General features: G+C 51.5%; 7 protein-coding genes across 7 annotated transcripts; 4 read left to right on the top strand and 3 right to left on the bottom strand.

Annotated features, from left to right (window-relative positions):
* Positions 1-1372: 1372 nt before the first annotated feature.
* Positions 1373-2449, top strand: BDP81DRAFT_460063 (uncharacterized protein; the record flags this gene model as incomplete). Its single annotated transcript, XM_060593611.1, has 4 exons — positions 1373-1666; positions 1729-2095; positions 2158-2302; positions 2359-2449. The coding sequence occupies 4 exons, from the start codon at positions 1373-1375 to the stop codon at positions 2447-2449; spliced, it is 897 nt and encodes a 298-aa protein (XP_060447052.1).
* A 490-nt stretch (positions 2450-2939) lies between these two features.
* Positions 2940-4374, bottom strand: BDP81DRAFT_208108 (aryl-alcohol dehydrogenase AAD14). Its single transcript, XM_060582637.1, has 2 exons — positions 4307-4374; positions 2940-4249 (listed from the first exon to the last, which is right to left on the bottom strand). The coding sequence occupies exon 2, from the start codon at positions 4166-4168 to the stop codon at positions 3008-3010; it is 1161 nt and encodes a 386-aa protein (XP_060447051.1). The 5' UTR covers positions 4169-4249; positions 4307-4374; the 3' UTR covers positions 2940-3007.
* Positions 4375-5567: 1193 nt separating this feature from the next.
* BDP81DRAFT_424983 (uncharacterized protein) lies at positions 5568-6879 on the bottom strand. Its single transcript, XM_060590173.1, has 3 exons — positions 6731-6879; positions 6202-6668; positions 5568-6138 (listed from the first exon to the last, which is right to left on the bottom strand). Exons 1-3 carry the CDS (start codon positions 6760-6762, stop codon positions 5675-5677), a joined length of 963 nt encoding a protein of 320 aa, XP_060447050.1. The 5' UTR covers positions 6763-6879; the 3' UTR covers positions 5568-5674.
* Positions 6880-8142: 1263 nt separating this feature from the next.
* On the top strand, positions 8143-9384 carry BDP81DRAFT_208087 (uncharacterized protein). Its single transcript, XM_060582636.1, has one exon. It carries the CDS (start codon positions 8502-8504, stop codon positions 9213-9215), a length of 714 nt encoding a protein of 237 aa, XP_060447049.1. The 5' UTR covers positions 8143-8501; the 3' UTR covers positions 9216-9384.
* Positions 9385-9553: 169 nt separating this feature from the next.
* On the bottom strand, positions 9554-14428 carry BDP81DRAFT_315806 (ABC-2 type transporter; the record flags this gene model as incomplete). The annotated part of the gene is made up of 7 exons (XM_060584115.1): positions 9554-9980; positions 10073-10302; positions 10376-10609; positions 10679-11629; positions 11688-13223; positions 13325-13527; positions 13585-14428. 7 exons carry the CDS (start codon positions 14426-14428, stop codon positions 9554-9556), a joined length of 4425 nt encoding a protein of 1474 aa, XP_060447048.1.
* Positions 14429-16167: 1739 nt separating this feature from the next.
* BDP81DRAFT_393033 (uncharacterized protein) lies at positions 16168-17663 on the top strand (the record flags this gene model as incomplete). The annotated part of the gene is made up of 4 exons (XM_060587790.1): positions 16168-16237; positions 16287-16576; positions 16650-17099; positions 17169-17663. The coding sequence occupies 4 exons, from the start codon at positions 16168-16170 to the stop codon at positions 17661-17663; spliced, it is 1305 nt and encodes a 434-aa protein (XP_060447047.1).
* Positions 17664-19391: 1728 nt separating this feature from the next.
* Positions 19392-21668, top strand: BDP81DRAFT_371894 (vacuolar sorting protein VPS1; the record flags this gene model as incomplete). The annotated part of the gene is made up of 4 exons (XM_060586634.1): positions 19392-20768; positions 20836-20983; positions 21059-21348; positions 21413-21668. 4 exons carry the CDS (start codon positions 19392-19394, stop codon positions 21641-21643), a joined length of 2046 nt encoding a protein of 681 aa, XP_060447046.1. The 3' UTR covers positions 21644-21668.
* Positions 21669-23035: the final 1367 nt, after the last annotated feature.

Below are 23035 nucleotides of genomic sequence, written 5' to 3'. Positions count from 1 at the left end.
GAGGGAGGCCCATCCGCCGTGCCGCCGCCGCATGTAAGTGGGGATATTACGAGAAAGCTGAATCGTGAGGAGCTAAGTCGTGTTGACAGCTGAGAATGCTTCCGCGGCGAGCTGAGGAGGTAGTTCGTCATACTGACCTGTCTTATATGGTCTAAATGGTCCCCCGCTGCACCTACGCCGTAGATCCTACAATGACCGAGTAAGGGAAATCACAAGGGCATGCCTCCAAGACGCCAAGATCTCCCCGCAACGGGAAGAACCGTTAAGCTACAGGTAACGGGAGGAAAAGTAAACAAGCGAAACAACTGCCAGTTCCCCATGGCTAGTGCTGTTTCCGCGAAACCTCACCATTGCCGCGAGCTGACAAACTGTTGGCCGCAAAGATGGGAGAAAGAATCACTGCAGCGGAACTGCGGCATTCCGAATAAGGATAAGAGACGAATGCCAAAAGAAAAAGTGGGGAACAGAAAAGCGGCCAGTGGGTGGGTGAAGAAGGCGAAGCGCGCCTCACAGATCCTGTCAGGACCGTAATGCTGGGGGAGTTGAGTCAAAGCCGGGGTACCCTGATCGAACGCAGCACACATCTGATTGAAAGTCAAGCTTTTGCAAAGACAAGGCCGGATCGGACACATTGGCCATGCGCCCCTGGGATTCTTCTTCAGTCGCGACATGGCTGTGACAGTGGTGATAACTCAAATAGCCCGTTCGCTGAGCCAGTGGGCGGCCCGAGGTGGGCAAGAGATGAGAAAGAGAAGACTTGCGTCTCCACATCGCCGTGCCCACGAGTATGCCGGCGGAGGGAGAAAAGTCAAGACGGAAGAGAGTTCAAAGAGCCTCTCTCGTCTTGGCACAAGGAAGTCCTCGTAGGGAGCGCCGAGGAGAGGTGCCGTCCTATGAGAGCGAAGCTCTTTCCGGTTGTCTTCTATTCATCTTTCCAAACCGTCGGCGCACGGAGCCTGAATATCTCGAAGTAAGAGATGTTGGCCCGGGCTTCGCCCCTTTGTTCAGCAGCAACAGCAAGCGGACTGTGGATCTTGATCGGACGCGCGTGTGTCCGCTCGATGCTGCGATGCGAAGCTTTTGATTCCAGGGCTTGATCAGTCATGGTCATCCTGGCTGAAGCTTGTCAGTTCTCCTCGTGGTCCACCGGTCTCCACATGGAGCTCATATACATAATGAAACGGCGCCACTCACCTGTTTCCTAAGGGATGTGAGTGTTGGTGTGGTCTTCGTGTACGACGCTTCATATTCAGTCGATCTTATAAATCCCAACGTTCCGTTCAGTCAGATACATCGGACATGTGCTGACTGTCCATGCCATGAAGGTGTCGCTGCCGCTCTTGCAACCGACATCCATATCGGAACATCGAATATGGCCGTAGTGCCTCCGCCAGGATGTGAGCACTGTTCGAGAAGCCAGATCAAAGAGCTGGGCTCTGTGGCCAGGGCTGCCAACCAGACGTACTTGACAAAGTCCGAGTTGGATACGACGCTGTTGGTCCTCAATATCCGTGCCGACGATACCGCCCAGGCCGAGAATATTCAAACGGTCCTATGGACACTAGTCGTTCTCTCAGCAGTGTTTCTTGGGTTGAGGATATACTGCAAAATATCCTACACGTATACAAAGATCCGGATCGAGGACATTCTTCTGGTTGCCTCCTGGGTAAGATTTCTCACCTCATGGACGACCTCGTCACCGTCCTAGTGTTAACAAGTCCCACGTAGCTGGTCCTAGCATCAGATGCCGCACTTAATGAGTTCATCATCAAATCCCGATTCGGTCGGCCCGACTTCCCCATTACAGTTGATAACATTACGGTACTAGCCATTGTTGGCCTTTCATCCATTACGTGCTCCTTTGTCGGTCAAGTCTGGAGCAAGACTGCCTTCGCCATATCGTTATTACGGATGTGCGATGGATGGAAGAAAGCTTTTGTGTGGTTTTCAATCATTTCTATGAACGTACTCTTTACGTTCTCCTCCTTGTCATTTTGGATTGGGTGTGTCCCATTGGAAAAGAGATGGAAGCCTTTCGCCGATGGAACCTGCTACGATCTCAAGTGGGTTGTTTCGTTCGGAATCTTCGTTAGTGGTAAGACAGCATCCAACGTGCCAACCCCCCAGGCTTCCTGAGCTGTGCTAAGCTCTTACTAGTCTACTCCGGCCTTCTCGATATCGCCTTGTCTATCATCCCATGGCTCATTCTTATGCGGCCCAGGCCGGCCGAGGAGTCATCGGGTCTTACTCTGAGCAAGAAGGAGAAGATCGGTGTGTCTGTGGCGTTGAGTATGGGAGTGTTGTAAGTTACTCGCACTGCTGACGATCTATGATCAGAGTCTAACGCATTTGTGACAGGGCCGGAATGGCAGCGTTCGTTAAAGCATCGTACATGCGTTCAGTAAATGATACCACTGGTGATTTTTCTCGTAAGTTTAGGCTCAGCTGATCGTTGGTATTCATCTAACGCTGTTTACAGACGGAGGAGCAGAGTTGGCCGTCTGGGCTGGGGCTGAGACAGCCATTACGATCATGGCGTCGACTATTCCCGTATTGCGGGTTTTGCTGCGTGATACAGCAATCAAGACCAGGTATCTTCCCGAGGCTATTAAAATGAGGGTTCGAAGCACGGTTAGAAGATCGGAGAGAGCGTCCGGAAGACCTGTGGCGCAGCCTGAGGAAGACAAGATTCCTATTGTTTCGTCAGGTGCTTCAATGTCAACTGCCGGAGCCTCGTCCACTTCTTCGGGTTCAACTGTGGATTCTCAGAAGACATTGATATCCAAGACACCGGATATCCGGAAGAAATAAGACTTCAGATGGTCAGACGGACGGGTGTTAGCTTAGCTGTTTGCTGAGATTTATGACTTGATGAGACAGCATCCACGAACACGAGATTCAGATGATATCAAGATAATGTTAATGAACAAGGAACATTCGATTCCAAATGGACCTTACGATTATTGATCTTAACCTTTGGATTGTGGAAACTTTCAAGGTGCTCTCTCTACTCGTGCCCAATCGGCTTACCCTGAGACTGCCACGCCATCGGGGCGGAAGCAGCTACCAATGGTGCCGTTGCGCCACCCTCTCTGGGATCTTCGAGAATGAAATTCATCGGGAAACCAATGTCGAACTCCTTGAAGCTCTCAATCTTCTTGATCTGATCCCCAGTGAGGTGGATGCTCAAGGCCTTGATATTGTCTTCCAAGTGCTCCACCTTGCGACCACCAACAATCGGGAAAACGTAGCGTGCCTTTTGCATGACATAGGCCAGGGCAATCTGTTGAATGCTCTCAATGCCATGCTCCTTGGCAACTTCCTCAAGAACCTCACTGGCCTTGCGTTGATCATCGGATTGATCCCCTCCAAACATGGCACGCAAGCCCTCGCCAGCCTTCTTGCGCTCCTCGAGCTGCTTCCTGGACTGCAACTTGCCGCCGCCAAGGACATCCCAGGGACAGAGGGCCATGCCAAAGTGGCGAGCCATTGGGATGATGTCCCGCTCCATGTCGCGGATGAGGACGTTCCAGCGACCCTGGTAGACGGAGAACTGGGTCTTGCCATGCGCCTTGGCGTAGGTGTTCGCAGCGGAAACGACCCAAGCGGGTGTATCAGAAACGCCGAGGTACAGGACCTTTCCCTGCTCGACCAGAATGTGGAGCGAGTCCATCAGCTCCTCGACAGAGGTCGTCCAATCCCACCAGTGTATATAGAGCAGGTCAATGTAGTCCGTCTGCAGCTTTCTGAGGGAATCCCGGACCGAGAGGTGCAGCGACTTCTTGTGGTTGCCAGAATAATTGACACATTTGCCGGGTCCGAGCGCCTGTTTGCGGTACTGCGTCGTGAACTTGGTCGCAATGAACATGGTGTCCCGGTTCTTCCTGGCAGTCATCCATTCTCCCAAAATCTCCTCGGATTCCTCGTTCTGGTAGTTGTTGGCGGTGTCGATGAAGTTGCCGCCGGCATCGACAAAGGCGTCGAGAAGCTTAAACGAGTCCTCCTTCTCCATGGAACCCATGAAGGACGACCACGCAGAGCCGATGGACATGGCACCTAGGCAGAGGGGGGAGACCCTGACACCCGCGGTGGTGGACAGGACGCGGTATCGACCGAGCTCGGTCTTGGGCTCGGGAGCCGGCGCGAAAAGGGTTTGAAGGCCGGACATCGTGAGATGAGTTCAAACTGTGGGGTACTTGATGGGGATGTTTTGGTTGAGCTAATAATGGTACGATGGACTAGTGTCGCTCTTGTTTTGGATGAATTAGTACAACGAAAGAAACTGAGCTGCGTTGAGCATGCTCGCCTTTATATCAACCTTTGCCATGTGAAGCCGCCCGTGGAGCAGCTCCAAGCGGTGAGTAGAAACTCTGCAAGCCGGGCATAGGAACAAAGTCCGAGAACGCATACAGGGTTTCATTGCCAAGCGGCAAGAATCATACTGTCCAACTCGGAGCCACCTGTGCCCCGTGCTTCCACCATGACGTTGGGACATTTCTGGAGTTCGACTTTGGAATCCTGGAATTGGGTAGATGCGGATCGATATTCGTCCGCATGTTCAGCGGATCTTTAGGTGCAACGCGGCACTGCGCGGGACCCAGCTACAGAGCCCCTGGCGTGGATCGCGATCCCACCCGAGTCCACTTCGAATCCGGAAGCGAGCGAGTTGAAAGGTCTTTGTAAGTTGATCAATTTTAGGCTAGGCGTTTTGAGACACATTAAACCTGCCATCAGGGTGACGATTGAGCGATGGCTCGATGCGCGTAGTCCAGATAAGCATAGTGTCGTGGCTACATGTACTTTCAGTATGCTTAGGTACACACTCGGCCCTACAAGTCTTCCAGCTTACCTAGTTCAGTATACCTAAGGAGTCTTGAAATCTCCGACGGCAATTGAGATGGAGGATAAAACAAACCCCATCACGAACCAAGGCATAGGGCAACATGGTCCATCCCAGCGGGGTCTCGGAGTCCGACAACGTTGATGAAGAGAGCGTTGCTCATGCCGCTTATCGGACTTAACGGTTGTAAGATCTGGCAGTCCGTTGCGATGGATCTACTCAATAATAAAGCTGATGCTGCGAGTTGTCAATTTGTGTCTCTTTGGGCTTCAAATTTCAGACGCATACGGACCAAGAGCTCAAGCCAATATCAGGCAGGTTCTTGCAAGACAATTCGAGATCAGTGGATCACGCACAATGGCCCAGAGGTCCCGACAATAAATGTGCCACCGTAAGCAAGACATGACTATTGAAGTCCCTTCATTGTGACTAGTAATTCAACAACAGTCAAGAATGCGGTGATAATGACCTCTTTCAATGATATCAAGCTATTTTAGCTCCATGCATGTTGCTTATTCTCCCGATTTGTAGGTCTCGATTCGTCTACATCCCTGCAGACTAACGGCTCGCTGACGTTTGCGGAGGAGACGTCGGACTTAAGCCGTCCGTTTATCGGGCGAACAAAGTCTCTAGGAAATCCACCAACTCTCCTGCAGGTTTGAAGAAACTCCTCATTGCCACATAGAGTGCATTTAAAACATTCATTCTGATTTCAATGCGGACCATACTGGTTAATAAATATTTCTATTGCGAGTTGGGTACTACTTGATAAGGCAGTAAGAAGACCGTTCTAAAACATCATCAGTAAGATCAGGAACGACCGCTTAACGCTGCTCAGCTGTAGAATCTCGCAGGATTCTGAACCATCAAATCCGTCCAAACCTCCTCATTCTTAACCCAGCTTCTCAAATTGCAGACAATGAGGGCGTCGTTTATCTCTCTAAAATTCTCCACCGCGTCCACACCTCGATTAAGGCGATCTTTACCCTCCCCAGTATGAGGCCAGTCGCTGCCCCAAACCAAGCGCTGCGGTACCGCCTCAACGAGAGCCTTGACAATCGGCTCCATGTCCTCGCAACCAGATTTGACCATCTCGGAGAGTCGGTAGAATCCCGACAACTTGATAATGACCTTTGAGGCTCTTGCAAGTCTTACCAGAGCCTCGAAGCCGGGTTGTTTCGTGGGATCGTCTAGGCCGCTTGCTTCAGCGTTGAGCTGCAATTTGGATAGAGCTCGCATGCCGCCAACGTGGTCTGCAATTACTTGAACTGGAAGGGAGACTATCGTCTCGTACAGATCTGTGTCTCCCTTTAGTCTTTGCACCCCCCTGTTTTCGACTGGCAGTCAACGGTGGAACTCACCTTCCCACATAGCAGGAGCGCAAAAGAGCTGAACCTTCCAGCCCGGAAGGTGTTGAATCCTTGCAGCAGTTTGCAAAATAGTCTCTCGAAAAGCCTCGAGATCTGTGGACTTCCCATCCGCCTGCTTGTTTATCCTCAACCCGCGAACACCATGATCATGCAGCTCTTGGAGGTTCGCGTCAGACGTATGCTCGATATCCACCACGGCGATGCCTCGGACGATGCGACTGCCACCCTCACGCAAGGTCTCCATTGAACGCAGGAGGACCGAATTATCAGTTCCGTACGGAGAAGGCTGGACGATTACAACGTTGGAAGGTTGTGCCTGGCTCAGGCTTGAACTGAATTTGAACAACTGTGCAGCCGTAGCCTGCGCTGGCGTGTACGATCTTCCAGGCGCAAAGGGCCCTATCGACGCATCGAATACATGGACATGAGTATCCCAGCTATCCGGCGAGAGGGTCGACCTGTTGGCCCAGGGTGTTCAGTTTTAAGCTTCAACATCACCAGCTAGCTTCGGATCACTCACTGAGCAGAATTGGCATCAGCCATTTTTCCCATCCTTTTGCGAGACGGTGCGTGTGCAGGTTGAAGTAAAGTGAAGTCTCGCGCACGAGATGCTTGTTCGTAATCTGCTTGTAGCCCCTCGAGACACGGGTTCCCCGCATCGGTCTGAATCGGAGCAGCGAGGTGCCTAGTTGCACTTAAAAACACGGCGAAACCCCGAGGTCGTTTTCGAGGTTACTCCGAAGCACGCCCCACATGTCTTCGGGCTGCTCCGGTCAAGCTCCGGTTTTCCGCGAGCCGGCGGCTGTCATATTTTGTCTCGGTAAGATACAAGCAGCTGTTCCATATTAATCTTCAGAACACATATCCGTTTGATGGACTTCAAAGATGTAGCACAGGCTATACGAAACCAACAGTTCCTTTGTTGAATAAGTAAGTCGTACACATTTTGTCCATCTCAAGGCCAGCGGAGGATTCCAATGAGCGGATTCCCCATGTCTTTGAAAGAAACATCAAAACAGGCTTCTCGACACTCGGCAAAGCCAATTGGACTGACTCTAGGACCAATGTTACGATGCCGTGGGTGCCTGCTGGGCACTCAGTTTCAAGCAACATCCACTCACAGCCTTTCGTTCGTCCGTCATCTTCGCCTCCCTTGACTTGTCCGATTTTCATGATCCCACGGTACGCCCTTTTTGACGGGTCTTTGAGCTGAATATTGTCAACGGCGACCCAACCAAAGTGGCTGTTTTTCGCGACCGAAACCTCTCGGCATGAATGGATGGCTTCTCGATTTATTCCACCGTCAAGCGGGTGCGGGGAAGCTCTGCCTAAAGATTATGGACGTCAAGAAGTTCTGAAACCCGCTCACGCCGCTTCGATTCAACAGCCTACTAGACACGACAACAGCTTAGTCTAGCTCGAAATCGCAGCGTGGGAAACGTTTACTTTTCATGCGCCGCCAATTAAGAGTGTTAGCGGCTATGCGGCAACGACGGGATTCAGCCACACATATCAATTAATTTGCACTCAGTGTCCAGAATCTAGTCTGGTGGTCTCTCACTCACTGACATCTTCCTACCTCATCCTTTGCCCTGTTCGTCCCTCAAATCAGGGATATCCCCTGGCCCAACCCAGCAAAACCCCAGCTGAGTCAGCGTTCTGGACTCCTGAAAGAGTCTAAGAGATCGCCGCACAGTTGCATCCTGCAGGACCTGATGTCATTTCGATCGCAGTGCGGGGCTCGCTGCTGTGGCCCCCCCGTCTGCAGTCTGCCACCCCCAATTGGCAATGGGGATTTGCTGCATGGGAAGAAGAGAGCTCCCAGCTCTTCCCCCGCGAACGACGTGCTGCCCACTGATGAAACCCTGTTTCTCCCATCCACCACCGCGCCGTGCGGCCACGACGGCTGACGTCACATTCAGTGCATCAAAGCAGGAAAATTCCAAGATTCGGCCGGGCAAACGCAGAGAAGGAGAAGCGCTGGGGAAAAACTCTGGGACATGAACGTCAACGTCTTGTCGTTCTACGCAAGGACCGCGTGACTGAAGCACACAGAACGACGTATGATGCAAGTGTGCCCCCTTTCCCATCGCCTTTAGTAGTCTGCATCCCCATCTTAGTGCTACGTTTCGTAGCTCAACCTTCTCCCGATATTCTATAGCGAGCAAAAAACGACTTGACGAGTTCACGATTTCCCGGAGCATATCATAGCGGCATCTAGCGATACAATATCCATCCAGAAGCGTATCTAAAGCAGAATAAGAACCAACCCCCAACCAAAACCACCCAAAATGCCTTCCGTCCTAGGTCTCACAACAGACCCCTCCCCCCACGGCCCGGGCGCCGAACAGAAGCAGAAGAAGAAGAAGCCCCAATTATCAGGCGTCGCCGACGATGCCAACCTCGAAGGCAAACAACTAGCCCGCCGCGAGAAGAAGGCCGACGGTGCTTCCCCTGACGGCGAAAACGGCGTCGAAAAGAAGAAGAACAAGAAGTCCAGCAAATCCAAAAAGGAAAAGAAGGAAAAGCAGGGACCCCAGCAAATGCGCCACTACTCCTCCGACGAAGAAGACGACTCGGACGAAGAAGGACCCCTCAACACCATCAAACTCCGCAACCACGCCAAAGCAATCGAGATGGAGACGCTCCTCTGGGGCGCCCTCTGCCACAAGCCCAAGAGCGCCCTCAAGTATATCGGCAAGGGCGGCATCATGTGCAACCCGATCCTGTTCGGCGATGCGGAAGTCTACTCGGAGCGCTCCGAGCCCACCCTCAAGGAGATGCTCAAGGAGCACGCCGACCCGCCCATGAGCTTCAAGATGCACAAGCCCCACGTCTGCGAGGTCGGTCTCATGGCCATGTCCATCTGCTGCGACGTCACCATCTTCCGCATGAATGACAACGACGAGCTCGAGGCTGAGGAGTGTCAGATCTCGTCTAGCTGGCGGCAGGTTGCGAGCGGAGACTGGGAGATGGCGAGCTCCATGGCTGGATGGCAGGAGTAGGGTCTGGTTCGTCTGACGGTTTAGAACCAAGTGAAGAGCGGTTGATGGCGTCACTGGGCTGTTGTACTATTTCGTATTTCTCTTTTTCCATCTCATACTTGTACGGCGTCGATGTGTAACGATTCTATCTGCAATGTAATTTACTACGGCCTGCATGAATTGACTATCCGCATTGCTCAATGTACCATGCTATCCCCTCTTTGAGACTCCATGTCTCGACCTCACATTGCGAGATTTACTATCTAATCGTCCCATACTGAGATGGGATCAAAATCAAATACTTTGATGGCCTCCCTTTTTCCCAGTGCAACCAATACTTTTTTACCTCTATTCCAATATCAAGCCTTGCCCGCATTGCGACTCTTGAAGTCATTTTTCGGAACCCTCACCATCCAGTACAACGCCGCTGCCGCTGCGACATTGAACACGCAAAACGCCCAAATTAGACCGAAATCGCGCCATCTGTTGTCGAAGCTCATGTTCATGCTCGACAGAAACGCATTTGTATCGGCCATGCCGCAGTACTGGCAAGCACTCGAACCAGCATCCACCAAGTATCCGCCCTTCTCTCGGATGTACTCTGCCATGTACTCGCCACAGGTGCCGTTGGCGGCCGCAACAAACTCGAGCAGCTCGGCCGCGCTGCAAACCACCGGCGCATTGGCGAGACCGACGCTGAGGAAGCCCTCGACGACATAGGTGAACGGATTGACGCGATACATGAAGATCCAGAAACCCGGCAGATCTTCCGGGCCGGCTAGTACACTTTTTGACATTGTCAGCTCGTTTCGATCCAACCCGCCGGTTCACCTCAATTGGGAATTTGGGATGAACCGAGAGACCCGGGATGCACTTACCCGCAGAAAGCAAACATTAGGATAAAGAGTAGATTCATGATCCCACCCGCGACCTCGGCGCTGCCGAGCCCAGCAATCATGAGGTGCGCAAATGTGCTCGAGAATAAGAAGAAGACCCAGCAGATGAGGAAGAACGTGATGCCGCGCGAGTGAATGGCATCTGTCCATTCAGCGTTGCGATCGAGCCTCATTGGATAGAACCAAAACAGAAACGAGAAGATGGCCATGATCTAGTCGCCAATTCGTCAGTCAAGAATTCTTGCGTCGGTTAGAGGCTTTGTCTTGCCCGTGGTAGTCACTTACAGAATTCCAAAACATCTCAACAATAACATTAGCACCGATAAACGCCATCCATGAGTATGACTTCGCCGGTCGTTCGCGTGCTTCATACATGGTGCGCTGGGAGACGAAGACCGGCATGATCTGCTGCACCATCTGACTGAAGATGAAAAGGAAGATGTAGACGCCGAACATCTGATTCCGGAGACCGCTCTCGGTGTTGTTGCCGCCGAGAAGTGTAAATCCAATGAACAAAGCCTATTGGTGCCCAAGCCTCGGTCAGTTCCTTGATTTCCGTGATCAAGTGCAATGCGCCATGGCACTTACCGATCCAAACGTCAAGATGGACTTGGAAAAGATGTACGAAGGACTGCGCCAGTACTGCTGAAAGACCCGTCTTGTCACCTCACGTATCTGCACACCAAAACCTGCAGCAAACTCTGCGTACGTAGACGCATCATGATCTGTTGTTGTCGCCGTGGCCCCTTTTTCATCTGCATGTGATGATAATCTCGCGAGCTCAGTCTGAACCCCCCGGTGTTCCTTGCTGTCTCTCCACACGGCAGGCCAGTCGATATCGGTGTGCGCCTTCGGTGCTGCTCCAATCACTTCCAGCATGTACTCGGCAGGGTTGGACCCAGATTGGTAGGCTGGAGCTCCGTGCCGGCTGAGATAGTCGATGAGAACGTGAGAGTTCTTGCCGATGTCGCCGAAGTACACAGTCCGTCCACCTCTTGCAAGCAGCAGCAACCGATCGAACCTCTGAAACAGTGATGCTGACGGCTGATGAATCGTGCAAAGAATGGCTTGCCCGTTTCTTGTCAGTTTCTCCATCAAATCGCAGATTGACCATGACGTCTGACTATCGAGGCCCGATGTTGGTTCGTCCAGGAAGAGCAGTAGCTGCGGCCGGGCAGCTAGCTCTACGCCGATGGTCAGACGTTTGCGTTGTTCAACATTCAACCCCTCACCCAAATCCCCAATCACTGCTTCGGCGTACTCCTGCATGCCGAGGAGATCAATCACCGTATCCACGTAGGCCAATTTCTCCTCCCGGCTGTACCGCCCAGGTTGCCGTAGTAGAGCGCTGAAACTCAACGCCTCTTTCACTGTCGCCGTATGAAGGTGGAGGTCCTGCTGCGTAACGTATCCCGTCTTGCGCTGGAACGAAGAATCCCGAAGCTGGCCGTTGACGAGCATCTCCCCACTAACGACACCCATAGTGACGCGACTGGCCAACACGTCTAGAAGACTCGTCTTACCAGCCCCCGAAACTCCCTGCAGTACACACATTAGCCATGTTCCGTGAAGCATTCACAACAGGGCGGGAACCCACCATCAGTGCCGTCAGGGTCCCAGGCTTCACCCAACCGTCACAGTGATCAAGGATCCTGCGGGTCTCGCCTTTGACCTGCACATCGTAACAAACATCATTCCAATGGAACACGGATGTTTGTTTCGCAAGGTCCGAATGGTCGCTGTCGTCGTCCACCTGTATCGCCGGTTGCGACTGATTTTCTCCCAAAGTCTCGAGATCACCATGGCCCTTCTTGACACTCTTCAGAGCCCGGCGCTTGAAAAGGAGGACTTCGCCCTTGGATCTCTCAGAAGACACCAGCTCGACGGCGACGAGATAGAGAATCATGAAGAAGAGGGTGATGGCAACCAAGATGCCAAAGTTTCTCCAGCGATGACTGGCCGGGAACCCGTAAACGACACGGAGGTGCTCCTCGCCATTGACAAAGCCAGATCCTGGCATCGCCCCTCCAATATCACAGACACGCTCGTCCAAGGTAGAACTTGTGTAACCGGGTCCCGTGGGGACGAATTGCGAGCAGGTGAAGTACCGTCCAATGAATTCATTGAGCGCGAGACTTTCCTGTGCGTAGAAAACGGGATTGATCCAGCGAATCCACCCAATCCAGTCACTGAGATATGACTGAGGCATAGCAAAGCCGCTGAACAGCATCAGCGCTAACAGGATAATGGCTGAGGGTGCCAGAGCTTGTGAGGTCGTCTTGGTGACAGAGCCGAGGAATCGAAAGATCATGGACATGGAAACGGTGATGGTAAACGAGAATAAGAGGAAGAAGAAAAAGGGCCCAGCTGATTCGCGTCGTAGATTCGTCATGAAATAAATTGGCACGTTGATGAACAACGCGTTGATCATCTTGTACGGTAGGTCGACGAGCATGGCGGCGACTGCCTCGGCACTTGGATGATACAGTGCGTATCTCGCATGCTTCTCGATAATCTTTCTCTTGCCATAGAGCGTGAGAATCTCCATTATGCTACCCATGGCATTGATGAGAATGGTGTAGAATATCAGGAGATTTCGGTTGTAGAGGCTAGAAGAATTTGGTGCCAAGTTGTAGAAAATGCTAGAGATGATGAGAGATTCGAAGAAATTTGTCGTTAACATTGTAATCGTCATCCACGGCTCGCTGATCAGCAGCTTGAAACTGCGCCAAAGATTGAGGTTGACTTGCTGCACATAGGACAAAGTGTATGGTGACGAGGATCGCTGTGCTTTGGACTGGTGTGCTCTTCGGGTGGCGGAGAACTGCTTGTGCGTGTCACCGCCGAAAGGGTACTGCTGCTCGAAAGAGTCGATCTCCTTCAACAGGCTCCGACGGTTCTGGCTATCTTTCCAGGCTTGGGCGAACTCGTCAGGGCTTCGCGGCGGTGTTCGACCTTTCCACTCCGGGTGCACGACTCTCTCGGAAGAGCTCGTCATTGAGGTCAGGAAGTCGGCAGTGGTCTTCTGCTCCGGACACAGGAAGCCAAGTCCTTCAAAATAGGCTTTCGCATCAGTGGACCTCCCGAAGAAGATCTGACGGCCCTGGTAGAGGACAATGACCTTATCGAATAGCTGTCCATAGGGTAAGCAACGAAACGTCATAGAGGTAAACGTAGGTACTGGCGTTGAAAAGAAAGCATGGCGAGGTAGATAAAGAACTGCAAGAGACTCACCTCATATGCTTCCTGAGGTGCTTGGTAGATGGCCACAGAGGAGCTACATCCGAAGATGTCTGCCTGCATGCGAAGAGTCCGACAGAATTCGATTGCGTTGGCGGAATCAAGACCTCGCGTACTATTATCCCAGCATTGAAGGGGAGAGTGGCTCAGGACCGCCTCCGCGATACTGACTCTCTTCCGCTCTCCTCCACTGACCCCTATCCTTTTAATTAGTTGAGGTTGCTTCAAAGTTGTCGAAGGCTTGAGCTACTCACCACGAACGAAGTCGTCTCCTACTCGGGTGTCCTTTGTGTGCGAGATACCCAAAAGTGCCATGACAACGTCGCGGAGATGTTCGGCGTACTGATGCTCAGAGATGCCATGGGGAAGATCCATATTCTGGGGGCACCGAGCCCGGGCCGCAAAATAGAGGGTCTCGCCGACGGTCAGGTAAGGGAAATGGTGGTCGAATTCTGCAGTGTAGATTGCTTCTCCTTTGAATGTCGTCTTCATCTCTTTTGGGGAGATCCCTTGGTAGTTGATAGTTGCTCCTTCGGCGATATAGAAACCGTGGGTTTCGCCAGCGATAGTCTTCAGCAACGTCGTACAACCAGAGCCAGGCGGACCAAGCACAGCGAGCATCTCTCCACTTTGGATAACGCCTTCCAAGTCGTGCAGAATATCGATGCGCTGCTTCTTGCCTGAAGACGAAAACCAGGAAGTCAACGCGGCTGCCTCCAGAAAGAAGTTGCCAACAGTCTTCTGATAGTCCGTAGTCGTTCCCAGACCGTAGACTTGCAAGTCCCTAAAGGCAAGACCCACCGTATTGGGTGCATTTCCGAGAAGGGCCTTGGTCTGTAGCCTGTAGAAGGCTGCTGCCCATTTCCGGGCGTCGAATTTGTCGCTCTTTGGGTCGAGACAGGCGTCGGATGGCTCAGGAAACAGTGAATGACCCCCTCCATGGGATAGTGAAGTTAGGCGCCTAGCCAGATGGTGGATTGCCTCTTCGGCTTCCTCCTCGGCGTCTGATGGGACGGAAACGCTCTCTGTACCGTCGAATGTGGATGCATGGGGTTCATTCGGGTGAGGACCGGGGTCCAAGATCGCAGGTGCCGGCATGTTGCAACTCTTCCCTGATGGAATGTAGACTCTGTGAGCACTCGGGCAAGTTCATACACCCCAAGACTGTCGGCTGGGAGAGATGATCCGGACTGTATTGTCGTCGGAGTAAGTAGATGTGTAGAAAAGATGGCAAAGTAGATCGTGTAATGGATCTTCAGTAATGACTCTTTCACGTTAGATCGTCAAGGAGATACCCGGGTCTTTGTACCGTCGACATTGAACAGATTCTTTGTCTCGTAAAGAGAGAAATTGAGAGACTTTCCATGACTGTGTTCGAATTCGAATTGAGTTCCATCCACATTTGCGTTGGTGGAGAAGTTGCAGGACGTTTTCTCGGAAAGTGCGAAATGCCTTTGGGCGTTGTCGATCCGGAAGGCGTTCCGGCGTACCGACCACGGCCGGGAAGGAGCCATCTGGGGACGGCGCCGCACTTTTGGAGAGTGCGAAAGACCGGTTAAGTGGGTCACAACGGCTAATCCTCCAGTCAGAATTGAAGACCGCGGCACGTCAGAGCTGCCAAGGATGGGAAGAGCGCTGCTGGCGGTCCCAATGAGGAAAAGACCCATTAGACGAGGCCAAGCTCGTGGCAGTCGGCGGTCACTGTGCCATTTCTTCCGAGGAACATCTCCAGCCATTCGCCAATTCTATGCCGTTCATGACTCCAAAGTGAGATCTTGTGTGGAGAACCCTACCTAGGCCACGGTGACTTTCAGTTTTTGAGGCCCGTAAGGCGCTTGTCATCCGGTTTCCGCATCTTCGACAGCAAAAGCTGATCGGTCTGTACGCATGCACTGAGACCCTTGGATGCTCTGAGCCAGTTGCGGCTCTGTCATCTGTATTCGCCATCTAATACCTGACCCATCTGGACTTACAGTCTCGGCATCCCGCGCGTTGGAGATTCGGGACCCCGGTGTCCATGGAGCGGCAAGAAGTTGTTGTTGTGAACGGCCTTTCGGTAAGCCCGCATTTTCCATCAAACCCAATCTGAGAATCCCAAGGCCTGCTCACCTCAGGATTCTCATCAAGCTATCATTTGAAGCATGCCCCTACAGATTCGGGAACTTGTATTAGCCTGATAACAATGAACTTACATTTAATTGGTAGTGTACGAATTGTCGGAGCAAAAAGGTACGTCCTGTTGTCGATCCACTTGCAACCTGAGTGTGTCATGCTCATAATTACTCTCCCAGTTGAGATGCAGTCGTGACACACCCATTTGTGAGCGATGTAGTACACTAGACCTTTCATGCCAGTACCCTCAGAGGAGGCCTAGGAAACGTACCAAGCGAGAGGCCGATCACCCGAGGTGAGCTCAACTTCAAACTCTCATCAGATGCAGGCCATCTGATCACACTGACACTCAATCCCCAAGTAGCACCGCCGACAATGCGACTCTTTCACTCATCCTTGACCGTTTAGAGCGTATTGAGAACAATCGTTCATCGTCGAGTGCCAACCCTCCTGCGTCAAGATCATCTCATAGACAGGCTTCTGATGAGTATGGCTCCCCAGAGCCCTACTCACCACCGGCCCAGGATACAACGAGCCACTCAGCTTCACCTCTGAGTCCACCATCTAGGGTCGACTCTAGGAACACACCCTATCATGAGCGAGACATCTTGCCATCTCTCAGACCACATGGATCTGAAACTTCGCGCAATCCCGCTGTTCTTGATGTTGCTGCAACTCTTGGTGACACTTTCGATCGCGTGCGAGACCAAAGGCTTCGACGTACCATGGGCCACAATACCATTGCGACCGAGGGTATCGACATCTCTCTTGAGAAGGCACGGACATGGATTCACAGTAAGACTTCCGCGGCTCGTTACACTCACGACGCTGACTCTCAGTTTAGATTACTTCACCTACAGTCCCACTGAGACATTTCTCAGTCTCGTGGATAGGAAAACCATCGAGCTAATACCAGACATGCTCCTAATGAGGCATGTCACCCTTGACCCCTGCATCCTCATCATTTACTATGTCATTCTGTGGCGGGGATGCTACATCCTGAACACACGGTCATTTCACAGTCCAGACGGCAGATACGCGCGGAAGCTCTACCTGTGCTGTCTAAGGACTATGCCATGCTGGCAGAAGGAAGCCACTGGTTCCATCACTGACTTTATTGCTGCTATCTTCATGGTATATCACCCTTCCCCCTCCACGTTCTGCTTGTTCTATGTGTCATGGTCACTGATGCTGATCCTTCTTGCAGACAGGCATCGCAACAGAGTCTTACGACTTCGAAATGAGCTTGGAAATGCACCAATTGTCTTGCGAGTACGCCAAAGGTCTCCAAATGCACAGTCTCGACAGCAATGCCTACTTTGTAGCCACCGGTTGCCCCAGCACCGACGAGGACCGCAAGGGAATGTGGGAGCTCATTCAAACGGATCTCTTCTATCACTTGATTTACAATAAGCCGGCAACACTGTATCCGAGCCTCGACAAGTGGCAGGTGAACCTACCATGGCTGTCACTCGACTTGCCTCCGGAAAAGGGTGCTCAAGTGTCGACGATATCATTCCTCTTTCGCAGCCGACTTGCGTTCATCTTGATCCGCTTCTTCCAGACTCTCGAAGGACTTGAGAACGAGTCCGAAGCAGTCGAAGCTATCGAGCCTCTATGCCACGAGATCGAAATCCTGTTTGATGAATGGGGAATCGTAAGTCAACCTCGCAACCCATCACCCTGATGTTTTCGCCGGGGTTTGAATATGCTAATGCCGCTACAGGAAGACTGGATCGAGCGATCAGGTGATGACCACATGGATCTATGGACTCTATCAAGCCTGGTTTTGACAGGCTATACCTCCATCATCTTTATGCTGCGAAAGGCGACGCTCCTGAAATCAAACTCCCCCGTACCAGTTTGCACCGACAACAACGTGCCCAGAACAGACTTCTCAACCCGGGCTTCGCGTCGCATCCTCGACCTGACGTACAACATGCTGCACGTCTGGAAGTTCCCTGCGGCGGAGACAATATCGTACATTCTCGGCGCCTTCCGAGCGCACACCGCATACGCTCATCTCGCCAGCAACGCCATGAACGCACCCAGGCCTGGCGATATGATTGAGGATCTGCATTTGCTGGATCGCGTCGCTCAGGGGATTGAGACTGCGACGCAGCAGGAAAGCGATTTTCTCCCGCTGGCAAGAGAGATGAAGAGGATTAATGCTCAAGTGAAGGAAAAAGTTCATGGCACTGCAACTGCCCGAAATGCTTGATTGCATGGCATAAACAGTTGTTACAACACCGTTGTACCCGAAGTAGCGAATCAGATATACATATTCAGCTCGTGTACTATTACAACGTTGAGTGTGATATCCGCCGTATCACTGAATCAAATATCAGCTAGACCTCTATGGGTCAACACTCAGCTTGTTGAAGCACTCGCTGGTGAAAAAATCTATAGCTTCAGCGAGCCGTGGCAGTTCTATGCACCGTATGTTTCGTGTCTTGTTGTCACATTGATAGTATACATCCTTGATTGGCTGGCATTGTACCGAAATGGCTGTTTAGCTGGGAATAGCTTCCTTCGGTTCATGAAACAACTAGCACGAGAAGCAGGCTGCATAGACCGGGAGAATCTTGCAGTGTTGGAGGGAATGAGAATTTCTCTGAAGAGTCGGAAGACGTTAAACTCCGCTTCGGCATAAAGCGAATGACTGGTGATGGGGAATCAGGTGACGGGGAAATGCGGATAGCCGTTCTTGGGACTGAGTCCGTGATAGGGTCGTTTCGGACCTGAAGTATTACCACTACGGAAGTCCCTTAACCACGTGATGGGATTCAAGGTTCAAGCCGATTGCACGGATGAGATAAAATTTCGACTGGAAGCTAACTCAGGTAGGCCTCCGAAGTTAAACAGCAAGAACCTTGTTCATCGGATGATCCCTTCGCAATTCACGATAGAGGAGCTTATCAACATATAACGTTCTTTCGGACATGTTGCGGGATGGCAAACCTGTGATAGTGGAATTCAGAAGCAGCCTCATGGTGCGGTTCATCGCATTCCCGAACTTCCAGTCTTTTACTTTTTGATTCCATTTCTTAAGCCTTGCAGAGGCTGTTTTCAGTTTGTTGAGGCATCTTTCATTATGCCCCATTATCAAGCAACTCTCAAAATTTGAGTCTTATCATTCCAGCAACCGCAAGCCGTCATCGTGGACTTGCTTCAGAGGCCATTTCTTATACCAGGCTCCGGCAGTACGTGTCTTGCATGTATATATCTTGTATGAAAGCAGGCTTTAATGGCTGAAAGCTATTCTCTTCTCGTCTTGGTCTAGGTAGAGATCAACGTTCCAGGTTGCTCATGTTTGAGAGGCGATCAAGGAACTGCTTCCTGCTAAAACAAAATCGGACAAGCAAACATGTGACGAACAACAAGACATAAACTTTGACCGATCAGCTTGAATCTCTCGTCCTACATCTGTCAGCAAGTCATCACATGCAAAATTGTAGTTCGTTGGGAATTGCGTCATCTAGGTACAAGTAGCTTCATGCCTTAGAGCAAATCCGAAATCCAATTTTGCTCCATCAGTTCCAGGAACGTATCGGCTATTGCTGATTAAACGTTTTTACCGCCATGCTGAGCAAGATAATTACAACAGACAAGATGGGTGCGGTCGACGTTACCTTGCAACTGCATAATCAGGTCCGCTCCCGAAAGTAAACTCTCTTTCCAGTCTAGACAAATCCATGGATTCATCATCGGTTCCCGTCATTTGTTGGTTGAGGCCTACAATGCTGCTCGCACTTGAACGCATGTGACATTCAGATCAGAAAACAATCATACACGTTGAGGGCCATATGAATACTTAATCGCCAAATTCCAGGCGTTTCTCTCTTTTTGAAAGCCAAGTCCATGTCAATCGATTTGAATGTGCCCACCTAGTTGAATCCCCAATCCAAATCTTCTCTTTACAAATTACAACCCCGTTGACACAACGACAATGGTCGTATCCAGTCTGAATAAAACCGGAGCTCCATCACTTGGGCTGCGATCTCAGAGATCCACCCATCGCCTCAATCAGATCGAAAAACTCCGTGCCAATGGTATTGGCGATCTGGTTGACTTGCCTCAACTTGTCGTCTGTGGTGATCAGTCCGCTGGCAAAAGCTCCGTATTGGAGGGCATCACAGGCATACCTTTTCCTCGTCAAGAGGGCCTCTGTACCCGATTCCCCACGGAGATTATTCTCCGGCACTCCAATGAGCCATTCAAAGCGAAGGCCACTATTCGACCACACTTCTCTCGCCCGCCCGGTGTTGCGCAAACCCTCAGCAACTATGAGCGTGAGATGAAGGAAGATCTCTCCGACCTTCCCGTCGCCATTGAGGAGGTCTCTAAGCTTATGGGAATACGCGGTTTTACCGATTCTCCCGATGATGCCGCATTTGCATCTGATGCTCTACGCATTGAAATTTCGGGTCCCACAGGACTACAACTGAGCATTGTTGACCTACCTGGCCTTATTTCGGTCTCCAACGAGGAACAGTCCCAAGCCGACGTGGAGGCTGTCCATGCTATGGTGAGGAGCTACCTCAAGAGCACCCGTACCATTATTCTTGCTGTCGTACAGGCCAGTAACGACTTTGCCAACCAAGGCATTATCAAAATCGCCCGCGAGTATGACCCAGACGGACAGCGGACTGTCGGTATCATCACCAAACCCGATCTCATCAATGCCGGAGCCGAGGCCAAGCTCGCCAACATCGCTAAGAACAAGGACGCAATTAAGCTTAAACTCGGCTTCTTCCTTCTCAAGAACCCTAGTCCATCTGAGATGAAGGATTACAGCCGCAACAACAATCGCGCAGAGCGTGAGATGAACTTCTTCTCTTCGCCAGCCTGGAAGGCCCAGAACCTTGACATGAGCCGGGTCGGCATTGAGAATTTGAAAGTATTCTTACAAGAGCTTCTGGACGAGCACCTCGAGGGGGAGCTGCCCAAACTGAAGGACGAAATCAGACGCAAACTTGATTCCTTTGAAAATGATCTTGAAGCTATAGGTCCTGAACGACGGTCCCTCGGCGATATTCGATCTTTCATGACCAACCTCAGCATGCGCTACTATCAGCTAGCTCAGGCGGCTTTAGACGGGAACTATCACTGCTCGGAAGCGGCCTTCTTCGAGAAAAAGAATGGAAGCAGACTCCGCTCCTTGGTCCATCAGCGGAATGGTACTTTCGCGGCGAAAGTCCGTGAGCAAGGTCACAAACGCAAAATCACTGACAGTCCACCTACGCCGCGGTCAGAGGATGGCTCTAGCGGCAACAGCGGCCAGCTTCTTGTGACACGAACTGAGATGGTATCCTGGATTCGTCAGGTAAGCTATTGATTTGCTTCTTTGTTTATTCGCCTGTAGCAGAGTCAAGACGGCTAACAGAGATCAGACTTATGTCGAGACCAGAGGACGTGAGCTTCCTGGTAACTATAATCACATCTTACTCGCTGAACTCTTCCACGAGCACTCCAGTCCGTGGCGCAATCTCGCACAAGAGCACGTTTCCACTGTTCTGGATTGTGTCTCGAAATGGATCCGTGAAGCGGTATCTACGCTATTTCACGAGGATCGCCTGCGCAGAGAAATTACCACCTTCTGTCTAGAGCAGCTAGAGCTTGCTAGAAAGACTGCGTTTAAGGAGCTTGAGCAAATTTTCTTGGATGAGGACCGTCATCCTATCACGTACAATCACTATTACACTGACAACATCCAAAAGGCGCGCAACAAAACGCAGAAATCACTGCTAGAGGACTCACTCGCCACAATCGATGTGCGCAGACTCAACACCGGCGACAGTGACGATAGAAAGCTTCTCGTAAATGATTTGCAGCCCAAGCTATGTGTCGATATGGATCAGCAAGCATGTGAAGAGGCCCTCGCAGGCCTCAATGCCTACTACAAGGTACTTTACACGCCCATAACCCCCTGATCTTGTTTCTGCTCGGGACGCTGATGACATCTCGCAGGTTGCAATGAAAACTTTCGTGGACAACGTGTGTAGACAAGTCATTGAACGTCACATATTGGCTCCGCTGCCAGAGATTTTCTACCCCACGACAGTCTCGCAGTTCTCTGACGATGAGCTACTGCGCATTGGGTCGGAGCCGGAGAAGGAAATCGCTCGACGGCAGAGGCTCGAGGCGTCTGCTCAAGGCTTGCGGAGCAGTCTTCTTGAATTGCAGTGCTTACCAGGTTAGCTCATGTTTGGAACGGCGTCTGCGCTGAAATTTCTCACTTGGACTGTTGTTTGGGTTTCTTTCTCTTCCGGCTATTTAGAGATGAATCTGATGCAAAGTCTACAGACAGCTTAACGTACACTTCAAATCTTAAGTTGTTTACCTGTTCACATGTTACGTTTCGGATCACGGCGCTGGGCCTTCGTGTTGTCTTGCTGGGGCTTTCTTCTCTAGTACTTGGTGACTTGGTGGCATGGATGTTATTCTGTCTCCCACCGCCTTCTCGTGCCATTCTCTCATCGGAACATGGAGGCGTAGCAGCAATCTGCGAGTCGTACTTTGCTCAATCTATTCTCGTATGATCGAAAGGTTTCGATGCGACTCAACCTGACAAAGCAGCTGGATTTCAGGAACGCGTGACTAGTCGCCGTGTTGAGATAGAGCATGGCGAGGTTACTATGCCATCCACCTTCCATTGCCTTCCGCAGGGTTGCTACTTTCTATCACAACCTGAGCCGGTGTCTTTGATCTATACCAACACGATGGAAGGTTCAAAGACTTTAAACTACCGAGGGATTCTCGCTGAGTCTCTTGCTTGTTTGTCGTGGGCCCCTTTGCTCTCTAGTACGCCAGCATGGATTACACCGCTTCGAGCCCTGTATCCAAACCTATTAAGAACCCGCCGTTAACCTCACCTTCTTTTGTGAAATATTCGGGGCGATACCTTAATCCTGGGAAATTTATTGAACCCCCTTCATATAAGGACAGTGTGGCAATGGAAGATGGGGCCATGAAAAGCTCCCCGGCAGCAGCAAACGACCCCGGCTCTCCATCGCTCGCCCCCCCCCCCCCCCCCCCCCCCAGACCCAGACCCGCGTGTTCAACCTGCATACGCCAGAACCCGGCCCGTGTGAGTTCATCGCCTCCTGAATGCTCTTCAGTAGATAGACAAGACTTTCCTAAAGGACAAGAAACCGGCAATCGATACCCCAACTTCCAAGAGCGACCAATATCTGTCAAATTCTAGATATTAGGGTGACAAACTGAACACCTCGAATGTCAGTGGTCAGACATTGCAGTCCCCGGCTACATCCAAGACTTCCGACTGGCTTCCTGTTCTTCCCGACGGCCTTCAGGACTCGGCTACCCACATTGGTACCCTGCACTCCGTCACACTGTACGTAATAAACAGACCTTAACCGGGGTGTCTGTCTCCGGAACGGCGTGGAGCGGCCAAGCATCACTTCACGCCCTACAGTAGCAAAAGGGAGCGCGCGACGGTGACCTGCCGACCGCCGGTGAAAGTCGACGCTTTTCCACGGCTATGCGTGGCTTTCGGCGGAACTCCTGAGCGGGAGTGGGTGGAATGTCGAAAGCGAAAGACCTCCGGCGCCACGGCCAAGACTTTTTTTC

The sequence above is a fragment of the Colletotrichum phormii genome (assembly GCF_030913505.1).
Source record: "Colletotrichum phormii strain CBS 102054 chromosome Unknown BDP81scaffold_7, whole genome shotgun sequence".
In the NCBI taxonomy this organism is placed as follows: domain Eukaryota; kingdom Fungi; phylum Ascomycota; class Sordariomycetes; order Glomerellales; family Glomerellaceae; genus Colletotrichum; species Colletotrichum phormii.
Note: the sequence above shows the minus strand (reverse complement) of the source record. Positions and strands in the feature narration are given on the sequence as shown.

What these genes read in the sequence shown, in the direction of transcription:
- BDP81DRAFT_424983 (XM_060590173.1), bottom strand. Translation starts at nt 6,762, where the DNA reads ATGGGAAAAATGGCTGATGCCAATTCTGCTCA. An exon ending in GCTGATGCCAATTCTGCTCA is followed by an intron (nt 6,669 to 6,730) that starts GTGAGTGATCCG and finishes CTGGGCCAACAG; the next exon opens with GTCGACCCTCTCGCCGGATA. An exon ending in CGCTCCTGCTATGTGGGAAG is followed by an intron (nt 6,139 to 6,201) that starts GTGAGTTCCACC and finishes AGGGAGACACAG; the next exon opens with ATCTGTACGAGACGATAGTC.
- BDP81DRAFT_208108 (XM_060582637.1), bottom strand. Translation starts at nt 4,168, where the DNA reads ATGTCCGGCCTTCAAACCCTTTTCGCGCCGGCTCCCGAGCCCAAGACC.
- BDP81DRAFT_208087 (XM_060582636.1), top strand. Translation starts at nt 8,502, where the DNA reads ATGCCTTCCGTCCTAGGTCTCACAACAGACCCCTCCCCCCACGGCCCG.